This window comes from Patiria miniata, unplaced genomic scaffold (genome assembly GCF_015706575.1).
Source record: "Patiria miniata isolate m_02_andy unplaced genomic scaffold, ASM1570657v1 HiC_scaffold_18, whole genome shotgun sequence".
Taxonomy (NCBI): Eukaryota; Metazoa; Echinodermata; class Asteroidea; order Valvatida; family Asterinidae; genus Patiria; species Patiria miniata.
In genome coordinates, this window is record NW_024037056.1 from 9,008,742 (window position 1) to 9,024,987 (window position 16,246).

The window sequence follows — 16,246 nt, forward strand, 5'->3', positions numbered from 1 at the left end:
GTACCTTGCCGATGCACATCTTTGTGTCATTAAAAAAAGGAACATTGTTGTTGTTATGATTAACAACTCGAGGCCGTGTTGAGGAAATAAATAGCAAAAATAACATGTCAACTCTTAGAAAACGTGACCAAAGAAAATCATATACCTTTTCTTTTTACTTTATTTCTCGGGATAAACAATAAACCAACACATACAAATTAAAGGACAACAACAGAAAACAAGAAGCACCTTACAGCTCCCGAAGGATCGCCCAAAAGAGACAAAGTCTGTGTCGAGGAGATCTCCTGACTAAAAAGGTTCATACAAAAAATGATTTAAATTAATTTAATCACGACAGCCACGACAATACAGCCGAGAAGAAAATATGTGCAAAATACGCCGACGAGGACAATGAAATTATAGGACGTGCAAAAACAAATTCTTACGGTCGGCACAAGAATCATACAAAGTAACAGTAATTTTTGAACACAATAAAATGCTGACTTAAAAATCTAGCAGTCTACGGGAGAGAAAAAGTACGAAGAAGCGAAGGCCAAGTAAAAAAAAAAGCTGCTGCGAGCAGTATGTTTGTATGATCACCTCCCCAATAAGAAAGGAACAAGAAAATGAAACTACGTCAATTAATTCCAGTTACTGTACATTTCAAGCGCGGATCCGGGGGGGGGGGCGAATTTCCCAGCACTGTCTCAAAATGTGTTCATTGTTCACAAAAATACATAAAAAAATAATGTGAACCCCCTCCCTTGCCTGATATCCCAATAATTTCTGCCTGTGCACAGAATTTTGTCGGAGCCAGCTGGATTTTACGGGGGTATTTCTACACTTTTCTGTTATAGAGTGTTGATGATCGTTGGATTTGAGCAGCGCCCCCATTGAAAGTACAGTACGAGGCCCCCGCCCACCTATTGATTTTAGGGAGACCAAGTGTCCGGGGAAAAAATACGTGTCTACATTTAAGATTTTCTTTCTAGAAACCCACCCCTCCCCCCTGCAAAATTTCCCGGAGCCGCTCCTGCACGTTATCATTGTTGCTTGAGGTTACCGACAATCTTTCTTCAATGTTTGTTTCGTTTACAGTTCTATCGTGAAACTTACAATTAGTAATTACGGATTATTCACAACCTGCGGTATATTTCCACCAATACGGACCTAGCCTGCACACTTTGCTCTGAGTTCGCTCTGAGTGGTCTCTTGTCTAGGAAGACTGTCTTCGCCCAATATGGGTGTCGGACTGGTCATAACAGCCCTAGGTTGGCACAGGAGTTCCCGCCACATTATTCTTTTATTTTATTTTGAAAAACTGTCCTTCCTTTGCCAATCCTGAAGTAAAATGCACATGCACATGCGCAACTGAAATACCGATTGACTTTGAACATCATTGGCTTTTGCTGTAATTTTCAGGAATGAACTGTTTGAGGGGTTAGTATAATAGATCCAAATATTGTTACACTGACATGTTTGAAGTTTTGTGTTCGAAAATGCTGGAAAAACCAAGAGAAACAAAAGTGTTCAAGATACTCCACTAAAGATAAAATAGATCAATTTATAGATGCCGGAAAATTGTAAGGTGAGGGAAACAGTTTAGCTGGCCTGCACCCGTTCATGAATATGTAACCAATAGCAAACAAAATTTGGACTGAAAAAATGGTAAATTTGGAGCAGCAGTTGAAAAATCGGCCGACCACCGTTGGAAATGTATACCAAAATACCATTTTCTTGAAAATGACTTCACACCAGGTGCCATAATTTTACAGGATGCTTAAGACTGTCATTTAACAACATCCTAGTAAGATATTTCGTAAAAACTTGGTAGTTTTATATTTCGATGTTTGCAAATGTTGTAAATTCCCTTTAATATTTTTTTTTGCTTTTGGGCCCTTTACGATCTGTACTTCCGAAATGGTGATCCCATTTAAGACGAATAATCCCAAGACGCAAAGTTGGATGCTGATAAATTCTGACAATGCATAGAGGGCCCTTGACCCGCCGTCCAATTTTCCGCTCCCATAGAAATCCAGGATTTCATCCTTCATCGTTTGAGAATGCCTGTAAGAGCACGTCTTTTACGACCTGTAATACCATAGAAATAAGGCGGGCACGTCGAGTCAATTAATTGCATTTTGTGGCATTATTTAAAGGATGCCAATTATACTAAAGGAAGAAAGCCTTTTATCATCTCGTATGGAAAGCGGCTGAATTTTCCTTCTATAAAGAGCTAATGAAACTTCCCCTATTGTTGATTGAAAACACGAGGACACAATACCCGTGTTCCTGGAATGGTCGCATATTGTCTGAGATGTAGCTGCATATCTCACGGCGAGGTGAATTTACCAAATTTGCTTTTTTCAAAAATAAAAAAAAAAGACTTAGTCAACCAGCCATTTTGGGAATAATCAAGCAGACCTAAGGAAAAAGGCACATCTTGTTTTGCTTTCCAAATGAAATAAATTCAGGCCTACAAAGTACCGTTAGATGTGATATACCAATAATTGTGATCCACTGTATTCTATTTTGCCATTAATTGAAAATTGAAAATGAAATACGTCAGGGGGTTTAACATAATTGCACGACCAGTGAAAAGCCACGTCCCGGCAGGATCAAAACGCTCATTTTCTACTCTTTTTTTTGCGTGTATTTCGGGTCCATCTAGTCAGTAGACAGTTTGTAGCGTGCAGTTTTATTAATTTTGAAGATTAAGTCAGTTTCTTTTTTTTTAATACCGAATTTACATTTGTCCTTTAGTTGTCGTATGGTGCCTCGTCTCCTGAGCTTTCTAACCGCGACAGATATCCCCGTTTCTTCCGGATGTTTCCGCCGGAATCTCTCTTCAATGTGGTGTGGTTGGCTGTAATAAAGGAGTTCAAGTGGACCAAAGTAGCCACTCTGCACCAGTCGGTCGACCTGTTCTCGCTAGTAAGGACGCTTCAGCTTGAAATAACAAGGATTCTGGAATTTGTATCCTTGTGGACAAAATGCTCCTATATTAATCAGAATTATATTCCTGCGCTGAATTTCGGACTTAATATCCCTTACATAAAATACTTCAATTCAGGACGGATCAATACACCTTGGAAATTCCTAGTTTTTAAGTAAAATCCATATAGGCCTAGGCCTATCTATTTTGTGATAACATTGTGGAGACGTATTCACCTATAGAAATTACTCTGTGGAGACGTACACAATCTTGTGTTCCCTATTGTGCACGTCTCCACAGGGCACCTAGACTTGATGACAAGTCGTTAGACTATAGTGGTTTATGTCCATCATCAGCGCCAGAATCCGCATACCACCGCCGTTCATGCAACGTGAGCGCTACAACCATTCATGCCAAAGTCATGTACTACCGCGCGGCATGGTCAGTCTGTGTAATGCAGCACACGCATGGGATCGCACACGAATGGGGTCGAAAATGTACGTAGCGTCCCCGCTACTAGGACAGCACGCGGTGCGTCGTACCCCCGGCACAGAGCTTGGCAGTTGAGTCGCGCGCGGCAGACGCGATTAAAACACCACTTATTACAGACTTGATTTCAAGTCTACAGGGCACCGTATACCAGATCACATTAGTCTATATAAACGGCAGAATCGCAAAAGGACGTGGCCAAGTCAATTAGAAGTGACCTAAAATACACCTGGTTTGCCACGCAAGATTGTATACGTCTCCACAGAGCAATTTATATAGGTGAATACATCTCAACCAGGTTATCACGAATAGATGGATTCTACCAAAAAACTAAGAATGTCCAAGGTATGTTAATTTGTCGCAAATTGAAGTATTTTATGTAAGGGGCAATAAGTCGGATATCAGTGCAGGAAATTCATTCCCCCCCCAAAAAAAATTAATTTTAGTACATAAGATTGACGAGAACAAAGAAATGACTCTACAAGGACATCAATTTCAGTATGTGTGTTATCGCCGGACGTAGATAAGTAATCGGACTTTCTCACTCACAAGATGATATCGAGTTCCCCGAGTCCATTATCAACAACAAACGAGCGAGTCATCGCAGGTGCTCAAGCTGTCTCAATAATGTGCCATTTCTTTCATCTTCAAGGCAATGTCTGACTTTCAAGAAGACACAAAGGCCATGGGAATTGAAATCCTCGCTGCAGAAAGCTTCGTCGATGATCCTGGTATACAAGTTGAAAACATCAAGGTACGTTACCGCATAGGCAAGGGCGGATCCAGAAAGAATGAAATGAGGGGAACAAAAATTGCGGTTCCCCCCAAAAGTGGGTCCACGAAGTGATAGCGTGGGGTTCGGGGCGAGCTTAAGGGCCTCGAAAACAAATTTGGATTCTAAATGCTCTGTGGTGGGATCTGATGCAATTTCCGACCACTATAACAAACCTTTGTGAGGAAAAGATGGTTGCGTACTCAGTGCCTGTCTTTATTGCCAATTCACTTTTGGGGGGGGGGGGGGGGGGGTGGCCCCTGTTGCCTATGATAACCTCTGTGAGATTTTGCCTGTATTGCCGGCGTTGGCCATATATGGACCCTCAGCCTTACACTTAGATATTAGTTCTCCTTACACTTAAATATTAGTTCTAAATATTAGAACAGGGTGAGTAAAAAAAAAAGTCCCTTCGGATAAGTTGCTCAATTTCTCACACAAAAACGGGAAAGGTCAACAGTGTTTGCCCTTCAGCCAACATGGGTCTGGTAATTGACCACATAGTGGATAAAAGTTTCACCGATATTGTTCCCTTTGCATGCATATATTAGTAAATATTTGTTCTGAATGTGTTCAATACCCAGATTGAATCTTGGCTGAGGATAAAAAAACCAGTTGGCATTACCTTTCCCGTTTTTGTGGAAGACATGGATTTATTTAAAATGGCATTTTTGCTTTAACTCACCCTGTATTTGGCTTGCCATGTTTACTCGTTGATGTTTTCATTTTCGCAGAATACTGGAGCCCGTATTATTATGGGAAATTTCTATGCAGATATGGCGAGGAGAGTTTTCTGCGCTGCCTACCATCACCAACTGTATGGTGCCAAATATGTTTGGTTCGTACCGGGTACGTTCGTTTCTTCACCTTATTATTGTTGATTGTGGACAGAATGCCACAGGCGCGGATCCGGCGGGGGGGGGGGGGGTCAACCCCCCAGCTCTGTCAAAAAAAAAATATCATACCAATTCCTAAAAAAGAGTCGACCCCCGTGACCCCCCCCCCCCCAAAAAAAAATTATGCTGGTATAATGTCCGCCTGTTCAAAATACGGTACACCATTCTGTAATCTAGTGTTAATAATCGTCGAATTTGAACAGCGCCCCTGTTGAAATATGGTAAGCCCCCCCCCCTCCCCTCGTTTTTGATTTTACGGAGGCCAAGTGTTCGGAGAAAAAAACTTGTGTACGCTTTCAGATTTTTTTGCTGATGAACCCCCCCCTGCCAAAATTCCTGGATCCGCCCCTGTGCCATCTCCACTTCCTTCACAAGATTCTGTGAAGATCAGCCCGTCCCAGCGCCCTGTTTGCAGGGTTCTATGGTGTACCATAAAGGTCACTAATGCAGCGCGATGTTCGTCCATGCGTGGCGCCGGCGCGCGATGCGTGTGTATTGCGGCGCGATGTTCGTCTATGCGCGGCGCGATAAGTGTTATCGCGGCGCGAAGTCCCTCCATGCGCGGCGTCATGTGGGTGTAACGCGGCGCGATGTCCGTCCATGCGCAGCGCGATGTGTGTGTATCGCAGCCCGATGTCCGTCCATAACCGGCTTGATGTGTGTGTATCGCGGCGCGATGTCTGTCCATGCGCGGCGTGATGTCTTTGTTCAAGCAACGTGATGTTTGTCTTAAGTATGAGGCGCCATGTGTGAATAGATTATTGAACCAAATTGTCCATAATTTATAATATTCATTATATCTTTCAGTTTTCGGCTTATTTATTTATATATAACATAATTTTCATATCGTGCATTTCTTTTCGGACAATTTTACACAAACAATTGTTTTGCAGTATATAGATTTATTTGCCACTGCATTATTTACAAATAAGTTTGTAAATAATTTCATAATGTCCGCCTGTTCAAAATACGGTACACCATTCTGTAATCTAGTGTTAATAATCGTCGAATTTGAACAGCGCCCCTGTTGAAATATGGTAAGCCCCCCCCCCTCCCCCTCGTTTTTGATTTTACGGAGGCCAAGTGTTCGGAGAAAAAAACTTGTGTACGCTTTCAGATTTTTTTGCTGATGAACCCCCCCCCCCCTGCCAAAATTCCTGGATCCGCCCCTGTGCCATCTCCACTTCCTTTCAAATGCTTTTTTTGTGACATAATTATATACAAATAATTTGTTAACCTAATGTCATTATTTACAAATAAAAACACATTTGCACGTAGTTAATTGACAAGTAATTTTCTTATTACGTTATCTTACTATTTTCAAATAGTTTTTGCAACATAATTTTTAAGAAATAATTTGTCAGCGTAATGTCATTGTTTTTACAAATAATTGTTTGCAACGTAAATATTTATACTTAATTTTGAAAAACTATAATTATTTGAATAGAATGTGAATGATGTATTCTTGTTAGCAAAGAAAAATTGAATCTATTAGTGAACTTGTCTATGCAGATTGGTGGCAGTTTCGCCTGTAATCTGAGTAACAGCAGCTTATATGATCTCTTGGAGCCTACTGTTGCAGGAGTAATTTGCCATTTTAAATACTATTAAGACGCTTCTTCTCCAAACTTATGAAAAGCACAAGTACCGAAAGTAAGTTTGCAATGAACTTTATCTCCCAGCCATGCCAAATGCCATCACACTTTTACGAAGGGTAACAAGAGTAACGTGTAGTGTGCAGCATGTACGTCCCGTCCGCAGCCGTCAGCCGATGGAGCTTGTATTAAAATGCAGGTGTTTCCTAGAGCGTGGGTAATTTGCATACCAGTTTATTACTTATAACCTTGTTCACTTCACACCAAACTAATATTAAAAATAACGCGTTTGGCGAAAGATTTTTAATAAATAATGAATTGATTGCTTTCTAATAAATTAGTAATACTAATCTCAACATCTTTATTGATAAATACTATTATTTCACGTGCAATAATAGTTTTATATATTCAGATCGTATTTAGAAATCATCACAGTGGTGTTAAAATATTATGAAATAAGAAAATTGTAATACTAAGGATAATTTATAAATCTAAGTCGCGCCGCGCACGGACGGACAACGCACCGCATTGGTGACCTTTATGGTACACCACAGGGTTGGGGCACGATCGAATCTTGAGTTGGCTCGCGCGATTACGCACCTTAATCTTGGATCAAAATCGATGTGGTTAATTGTAGTCCTATGATAGTCCCGGCCTCCTAAATATATGGGGACCGGTTACTAGCTTCCATTTACTGTGAATAAAAACTATATCCCCAAAATATTCTTTATTAAAGAGTTCTGAGAGCAATACAATTGGGGAATTGAAAAGATATGACGATGTTCTCTGGCCCGGACTTGGGGCTTCCAATTCTGAGCATTATGTATGCAATTGGGCTCGAAAGTGGCGCTATTTTGCCATGTTGTGGTGGAATCGTTTTTGAAATGGCAACCTTCCCGCTTCAGGGAAAATAGGGGTCGTCTTCTTTGGGTGAGAATTTTTCGAAAAGTCGATGGTCAACCCACCAAGAAATGAAAAGGAAATGAAAGATGACATGTTGATCATCATTTTTCTGTGCAGCTTAAATGCCTGTGAGAGTTAAGAGTATTTAAAAAAAGAAGAAGAAGAAGTATGGGCATTTAGCACTAGTGTCTATGGGAATTTTAATATAAGGGTGCACCCTATAGAAAATAACATCAATGGCCGCGAAGCGCATGCGCTATGCGACGGCAGTAGTTTCCCATTGGGCGGAACCAACGGGGAGGGGGCTAAAAGGATTTTAAAGATATCAACAAGGGCTTTTTCTGCAAAAGATGCTCCAAAATCGGAAGGGAGCCGTAGGCTATCAGCCGATTTCAGCAATTGCGTGCTCAGTCATCCGTGACGGTAAAATGGAGTTCGAAGTGTCAAAAAAGAAGAGGAAATGGTTATGTAACAGATGGTTGTTTACCATTTTCCTAAATAATTAGTCATACCCGAGGAATCAACAGAATGAGCTCGGTTCCCTTTTTTTGAAACGCCCTGTGTAACTCGAAGGCCTTGGTCCACGGATGTTCCAAGGCGTTCATTAAGCACCACCCGATTAGCATATTGTAGTGTAGCCGCGTGACTGAGCTCGTTGTTTGTACGTGTGATTGCACAGCGCGCCACAACTGCATGTTTTGTTGGCGGCCGACCAACGATCATCGTCTTGACCAAGGCAACATCAAAACGGCGCATTTAAGCTTTTGTAGTTTTGTTTTTGTTTTTTTTAGTGCTATTTGAATACCTTCTAGATAATTACCTTGAAGTTCGCATTTATTATTTCTCACCACGGACAATGGACCGATCCAGTAAGCACCGCCCCATGGTGTTCTGACCAATCACAGCCATGATTTATGTCCGACGTGCGTGCACTAAAGTCCGACATGCGTGCACGCGCGTATGATGCGCGCGGAAGGAAAATGCAGCGTGGCATTGGAGAGGAGCACGTGTTAATTTGTACACGTGCGCACTGCGCACTGGGCGGAGCTTACTGGATCGGTCCATTGGGGAGATGATCCAATAGCCTACCCCAGTCAAAAAGTTGCGAGATCCCCCCATCCCCCGATATTTAAGCCCCTTAAACTGTAACACTCTTTTGAAGGTTGGTTCGAGGTGATGTGGTGGCGAAAACCAGACGATTCCATAGACTGTACAGTGGACCAGATGGACGAGGTGGTAGCCCATACCTTCCAAGTGAACATCATCGCACTACCAACGGGAAGGGATAAGCCATCGAAAATGGGAGTGGTAAGTCCCCGGATGTCAGTACGGGTACTCTCTATATGGTGAATCCATTCACGAGAATCCAATTAGAAAGACGGAAAATCTAATTCAATGTAATCATGTACATCAAAGCTATAGATAGATGCCTATAAATGAACCGTAATGTTTAGGTGTTGATCATGCATACATGGTATGACTCAATTTAGGATTGACACTGGAAATATCTGGTTTTGGGATACAATAATAAGCCAGTTTGCAATTCGGTATTCAAAATAGTCTGGTGCACAACAAGATTCGGGAAAAACGTGGGAGATAAATGAACGCAAGGCTATGGGGATGTGCAGTAGCCAAATTTGCATTGTCTGCAATTTTCGTGCAGTCGAAAAGAGATGGAACTTTCGTTCGCACAAAAGTTTTGACACACAAGACACCTAAAACACATCACTGTCCAAAGTTGTTTTTTCGCAAAATGTTATACTTCAGAACACAATGATCTCATCAAATTTGCTGGTAACCCGCTATGCTTTTGCACGCAAACGATGAAATAATTGTTATCCCGAAAGAAAAATAGTCAAATCTTGATGTGCACATGCGCAGTTTAGATTACGGAACTCGTTTACTGTCAAATGTTAGTAACATATGCTAGGTGGATTGTCGGCTGCATTCAATTGCCTTCATTTCACGTACGTCTGGTTGAATCTATGTCATGTAGATGGTGGAAGTAGTCCAGTGGCAAAACGCGGTTAAGTTGCCGCGTCGGTGGAGGTCGTTTTATCCACAATTAAGATGAACCAAATCCATTCTTGGCAATATTGACAGCCTCTAGCCAATTATTCCGAGCATACTACACGTGCATGCATTTGTGGGGGAGGTCGGTGGCCGTCGGGGTCCCGGAAGTGGTGGGTTGGATACACAGGTGGGCGATGTGTACTCCGGGGGGTTGATGAGAAGAGGGCACGCAGGTTCAGGGGGTCGGAGAGTAGGTGTAATAAGTCAATGTCCACACCATGCTGTGCTTCTGATGATTTATTTGTCTGGGGTCCAAGACCCGGCCTGTGAAAATTGGGCAGGCACTCATTAGTTCCATAATACAACCATATAGTTCCATAATACATGTACATGTAATTTAAAAGGAGACGCTGACAAGATTTCCGAAGATAAACTAAATAAACATGATCCAGTACAAACTAAAATTCAACCTACAAATGTATGGCCGTAGGCACAGTGTCTATATTGGGCATCAAGGAAGAAATGCACATATCCAGGCCAACCCCGGCCGCTGGCTGACCAAAATTTACACACACACTAACATACATCACATGCACTCAAATACGTCCCTAAATGCACAATACAACCCATGACCTACAGAGACATCCTATTTTGACAAAAAGAAAACTAGGTTGACAACCCTCATTAACAATAATCCATTTCCATTTGAACTTGCAACTGTCATTAAGATATTATAGAACTGTCTTCACTCCGCAATTTATCCTTCACTCGGGCACGCTAACTGCACGTGATCATGCTACACGTATGGATGTTATCGAAACAAAACGTGGGCCATACTAATCAGTGCGTACTTCGCCATAGTACCGTCTAAATCAGCCCACAAATATCACTTTTGAAAACTCTTGATCTGTTCCTTTAAACTAGTCTATAATCATAAGCGGATAAAATAAGGGAAGTAAGCATTTACAACTATTTCATTAAGTGGTGAAATAAAGCAATGTATATCACAACAAAAATTTGGAAGCCGTTACCTGTGAAAATTGGGCAGGCACTGCCGTGCAGCCCGCGTGGTCCAGAGGGGTATAAAATAGAACATATAGTACATGTCTATCAAACAGTTCAAGCAAGTAAGCTGGGCTTGGGTCTACGACAATCGGAATGTAGCACAACAAAATTAATCTGTGTTGACCAATTTCGGTCTGGCCGAGCACAATTACGACGGATATTATTAGCATATTCATTAGCGTCACCTGGTGTGACTTGGCGTGGGTCTTGGTTTCGACTAATGGAAGCCGGCAAAAAGGGTGACAATGAAAAGGAACCGTATTAAGGTGAGGCTTGAAAAGATTGACAGACATTGCTAACGCCAGTGTTACAACTTTTAAAAATGCACGTTGCCAAGTCTATTTTCCCAATTTCAACAAAAAGTAATGAACATATCACAACGATTCCTTAGCACATAGTTGGATCATTATAAGGGAAATAAACCCTGAAAGTTGCATGAAGATACGGTCTTCCGAACGGGAGAAATAAATTTTCAAAGATTTCGCCCGCCTGTGTGAACATGTCTGTGTACATATAGTTTTTTTCAAAATAAAGCGTAACGTGTACCCTTTAGAAATCGCCCTTGGCAACCACATGGCTGTTTGCATAGACACTGCACGAGGTAGTAGGCTGTCCGTAATAAATCCTTCCATTGAACAATTTCTTATTGAACGAAGACGTGCATTTGTTTATGGTGTTTATCGAGGACACACACGTGCAACTTCATCGGTGAATCGAGGACCGGAACCGAATCGAGGACGACCTCGAATAGAAAACGTGTACAAAACCAATGAGAGCTGTTGCGAATAAGGTGAAGTACAAACAAAGGAAAAGGGAAGAGGAACAAAAGAAAATCATCGATTTACACCATAAACAAACGTGGGTGCGTTGTTGTATGATGTGTTTGTTCTTTGACACATGCAACTATCATTAATTCCGTCAATCGAGTTCTAACCAGACATAGCTGCATAGCCAAAAACTATCTGTTTTATAAATGATGTTTAGTGTATCTACGATTGATAGCATTTTTCGCAGCGTGGTGCTTGGAAATACAAGGGCGTTCTATGATTTCAATTTTGAATATGTCCCGAACTTGCAGACGACAGAGGCATTCACACAGAGGTTCCATGACTTCGTCGGGGAGGGGGCAGAGTCGCTGACGGGTTACAAGGAATGCGCCTTGGGTTACGACTCCGTTTGGGCCATCGCCTTTGCCCTCGAAGAAGCCGAAAAACAACTTCAAGCTTTGGGTAATGTCTTAATGAACAGAACCAAAATGTTAAAAGACTAGCAACACAGCCTAAGTGCATCTTGTTATACAGTTCTTGTGGACAGATGTGTTTTAAACAAAATATTTAATAAGAAATATTTTGACGCAAAAGGGGGCGCTCTATAACGGCGCCATATGGGGATGTAAACATTCATTTATGTTCAGTAATGTAAGCTGAGATATTGCTGTACTTCATATGAAATGAATACCATCTTGTATTTCAGAAAGTTAAGAAAATTTCTAATTTTTCACCAATCTTTATATTATTTTTTACTGAGTGAACTCCATGTGGTTATATAACATGGACTATTTCGATTTATGTCAACGCATGAGGGCAGTATAAGCCAATTACTAAAATAACGTTTACTTGACTTTGAGCATGCGCCTGGTTGCTTGACAGCGCCTCGTAGGCCTATTTCTCATGACTGCTTGTTAAGGGTAGGCCCATCGCTAGATGTTTCCCCTAAAATAGTACGCCACTTGTCCTGAATTTTTTTTTGTCGAAACACGAACATGAAACATTTCACACTTGACCAATTTTGTATAACTCGCACTCCATTTCTTATATCAACTTGCGTTGTTTTGTTTCCCGGCCATCCATAATGAATCATTGGTATCATTTTGATTAAACAAACATTGCACATAACATATCTTATTTGTCTTGATCAGATCATCCAAGGTCACTTTCTGATTTCACCTACACGGATAATGTGACAGTGGACATCCTTTTCAGAATCCTCAGTGACATGCAGTTTGAAGGTGTCTCGGTATGTAAAACGAAGGACAATTTTTGAAAAGTTGTCTTGTTTTCGTTTCTGTACTAGTTTGGGGATTGGAGCAATAGGAAACAGAATCCGGTCCTTATGAAAGCTGAAAATGAAGTATGCCTCCTTTATCTTTATCAACTGTCCAGAAGTTACAGCAAACCTAAAAAAATTGAACAGAAGAAAATAAAATGTCTAAGGATGCATTCTCAGGATGCATTATAGTTTGTCACGTGACTATAAGTTTTTGTCTTAAGTGGATATTTGATAAGTTCGGGCAAAGAAAACACATTTCTATTTTTTTTTTACACATAACGACAAAATGTTATTACATGCCTGAAAAAGGTTGCCATGGTAGCCACGGACATCTTACATAATTTAAGTTTGTACCTTATGGATATGAACTCCGATGAAAGTTAGAAATAGTCGAATGGCTTCAGCCTTCCGGAGCTATTAAAGATGTTTCATGGGGGCCATGCACATTGTGTCTCCAGGTCCAAATAGGATTAATTAATAACAAAATGAAAGATTTTCATTAAAATGCTTTTCTAAGTTAACACTTGGGGGGGGGGGAGAGGGGGGAATCCTCACCAATTTGACCTTGTTTATCTAGACTCACACAGTGTTGTTTTATTTTGTGATTCAGGGTCCGGTCCAGTTCGATGACAAAGGCGACCGCATTTGCTTGCTTGATCTGCATCAAATCAGAGGTATGTCTGAGAGAATGAGAGTAGCAAGCAACCACCCTAACATACGCGAAAACAATCATACTTTGCATATCAACATTTCAGAAATGGTTGTGTTTAATACTAAGCATGCTGTGCCGGGGCGTAAATCACGGGGGGGAGGGGGTATATATTCCCCCCCCCCCACTTTTTGACCAGGGGGATGGGCTATTGAATCATCCCCCCACTGTTTTGTGATGAGAAAAAAGGAGGATTTTGAGGTATTTTCCAACGTCCCAACAACTAAAATGTACTCAATAGCTTTTAGAAGTGGATAAAGAGAGTACAAAAGCTTTAAAAATGTAAGCACGAGTATTCATATTGATATACATCTTTATCCTGAAGAGCGCGCCCCCTGGTATAATGTGGTGTCAAGCCCCCCCCCCCCCCTCCCCCTTTCGAATTTCCACGGCCGGGCAATTTTAGGATTTTGGCCATCCCCCATCCCCCCACTCGCCGGCACAGACTTACGCCACTGATGATGTGTGTACAATCAACCATTCAGCAGAGTCTGTTAACAGACGTTTCTTGTTTTATATGTTTGTTTTGATTTATAAAACACAATGATTTATAAAAAACAATGATCCTAAAACCTCTTTCGTCCCAAAATGGGATTTCAAGAATCGTCGCCACAATTGTATTCAAACATCACCAGCGATAATACCTTAGTTTCAAAGTAAAAAATATTAAATAAAATCCTTTCGAAGGCCCGTATTTAAAACATGAGTAGATTTTATAAATCATATTGTTTGCCTAACCAGGGTTGTTTATAATAAATATATTGTTTACTACAGTTGTTGGCAGTTGTTGAAACCAGTAGTCTGTGTCATTTCCTTTGTAATTCCAAACACTCAGATTACGCTCTAACCTGTTTGTTTTTGTGGAAAAAACCCAGAATGTTGGGTCATTGCGTTTAAATGGTGATATTCTTTGAACGGATCTAAAAGTAGCTTATAAAATTGGTTTTCCAAGTCATTATTATGTTTTATGCTACATACCTTTTGTAAAATATGAAATATATTTTTGGGGGTTTGAGTTCCGCTTGTTTGACTCACCTGTAGCCTTGGGATACTGACATCGTATCGTAAGTGCCCCGTCAGAGTTTCTCTGTCTCGTTATTTAACTTACAGACCATCAATCTGTTCTTGTTGGCATCGTGGACACAACCACTGGTACAGGCAGGGACCTACAGCTGGATGGGTACCAGCCAATACACTGGCCAGGTGAAGAAAAACACAAATTCTGTTACTTTGAAACCTGTCAGTTAACACCACCACACTCTCATTCTGAATTATGCTTGATGATATCCTGAACTATTTTGTCACCCTACCGGTCTTTATAATTTAATAACTTAAAAATAAGTACTTCTAAAGTAGTCCGGGGGTTGACCACGGAAGCGTGAAATAGGGTCCGCACAAAATGTTTTTGCATTTCCTTGTCATTTGGACCTTGTAGATCAATATTCCGACGGGTGCAACCTTGGCACCCTTGAGCATTAAACAAAAATAAAATATGCAAATTAGCTTCCGCCATAAGGAAAAATACAAGTTTTGTATACATTTCTACAGGATTTCATCCAAACTTATCAATCGAGGTGCCCAGACCATGTTTTAGGGTAAACAAATTAATTAAAACCATTTTTTTCAGTGACTAATTTATGTATGTTATGCACAATATGCAAATTAGCATCCGCCATTATCAAACACTGAATTTCAATCTGTATCTCCGCATGACTTTGTCCAGTGGTATCAAACAAGGTGTCTAAACCCATGGGGTCAATAAATGGTTTTAAGCCATTTCTGCAATGATTATGTACATATTTTATGCACATTATGCAAATTAGCACTCTCTATTATCAAAAATAATTATAACATCTCATGTATTTTCTCAGCAAGAATTTGTCCAACCGTACCCAATGAGGCTTCTAAACTCATGATTTAGTGTCAACAAACTCGTCGAAGCCATTCATTCCATGATAATGTAAATAATTTATGCATAATATACAAATTAGCATCCTCCATTAGCAAAAATACAGGGGCGTAGCACGGTCATTTTTATTCGGGGGGGGGTTAAAATATTTTGAAAAGGGCTCTTGTACATCCGTTGTGAAATGTAGACAGTTTTTTTTTCTCCAGACACTTGGCCTCCGTAAAATCAAAAAGCAGGGGGTGGGGGTGGTACCATCTGCTGATGGGGGCGCTGTTCAAAACCGACAATTATGCGCACAAAGGGCCAATATATGGTGTTTTTCAGGGCAAAACCTATATTTGTCCTTATGGCAGAAGCTAATTTGCATATTTTATTGTTTAAAAAAAATGTTCAAGGGTGCCAAGGTGGCACCAGTCGGAATATTGATTTACAAGGTCCAAATGACAAGAAAATGCAAAAAAAAAATTGTGCGGACCCTATTTCACGTTGACGTGGTCAACCTCCGGACTATGGTGTACTAGAGTTACAACTAGTCTAGGTAATGAATACCTCATTCTAATTATTTGTCCTCTTTTTATTTCCTTACCAAGATGGTGCGCCCCCAAGAGACTTCATTCTGGTGAGGAAAGACCGACAGACCATCAAATATCCTGTATTTGTAACGGGCGTTGTGTTTGCAATGTTAGGCATCGTGCTAGCGTGTTGCTTCTTGGCTTTCAACATCCGTTTTAGAACCAAACGGTGAGTTCGTTGACCTGGTTATTTGTTTTTTTATTGTACTATTTAAGCTCGGCTCGGTTCGGTTCGGTTCGGTTCGGCTCGACTCGTCTCGGCTCGGTTGGGCTAGATTATTATTATGAAAAGGTTGCAAAATTAGCAGAGAAAATATCCTACTAGGTTAACGCACGTAAGTAGATTGTTTAATGACCAAA

General features: G+C 40.8%; 1 protein-coding gene across 1 annotated transcript in view; it reads left to right on the top strand.

Annotated features, from left to right (window-relative positions):
* The window catches only part of LOC119725090 (gamma-aminobutyric acid type B receptor subunit 1-like), a 30,001-nt gene that overhangs the window by 6,720 nt on the left and 7,035 nt on the right, over positions 1 to 16,246 (top strand). Inside the window, exons 3-11 of the mRNA XM_038196452.1 lie at positions 2,743 to 2,913; positions 4,056 to 4,157; positions 4,910 to 5,024; positions 8,732 to 8,877; positions 11,726 to 11,876; positions 12,566 to 12,663; positions 13,307 to 13,370; positions 14,516 to 14,608; positions 15,905 to 16,055. Coding sequence (XP_038052380.1) covers positions 2,743 to 2,913; positions 4,056 to 4,157; positions 4,910 to 5,024; positions 8,732 to 8,877; positions 11,726 to 11,876; positions 12,566 to 12,663; positions 13,307 to 13,370; positions 14,516 to 14,608; positions 15,905 to 16,055 — 1,091 coding nt within the window. The remainder of the gene's footprint in view (positions 1 to 2,742; positions 2,914 to 4,055; positions 4,158 to 4,909; positions 5,025 to 8,731; positions 8,878 to 11,725; positions 11,877 to 12,565; positions 12,664 to 13,306; positions 13,371 to 14,515; positions 14,609 to 15,904; positions 16,056 to 16,246) is intronic.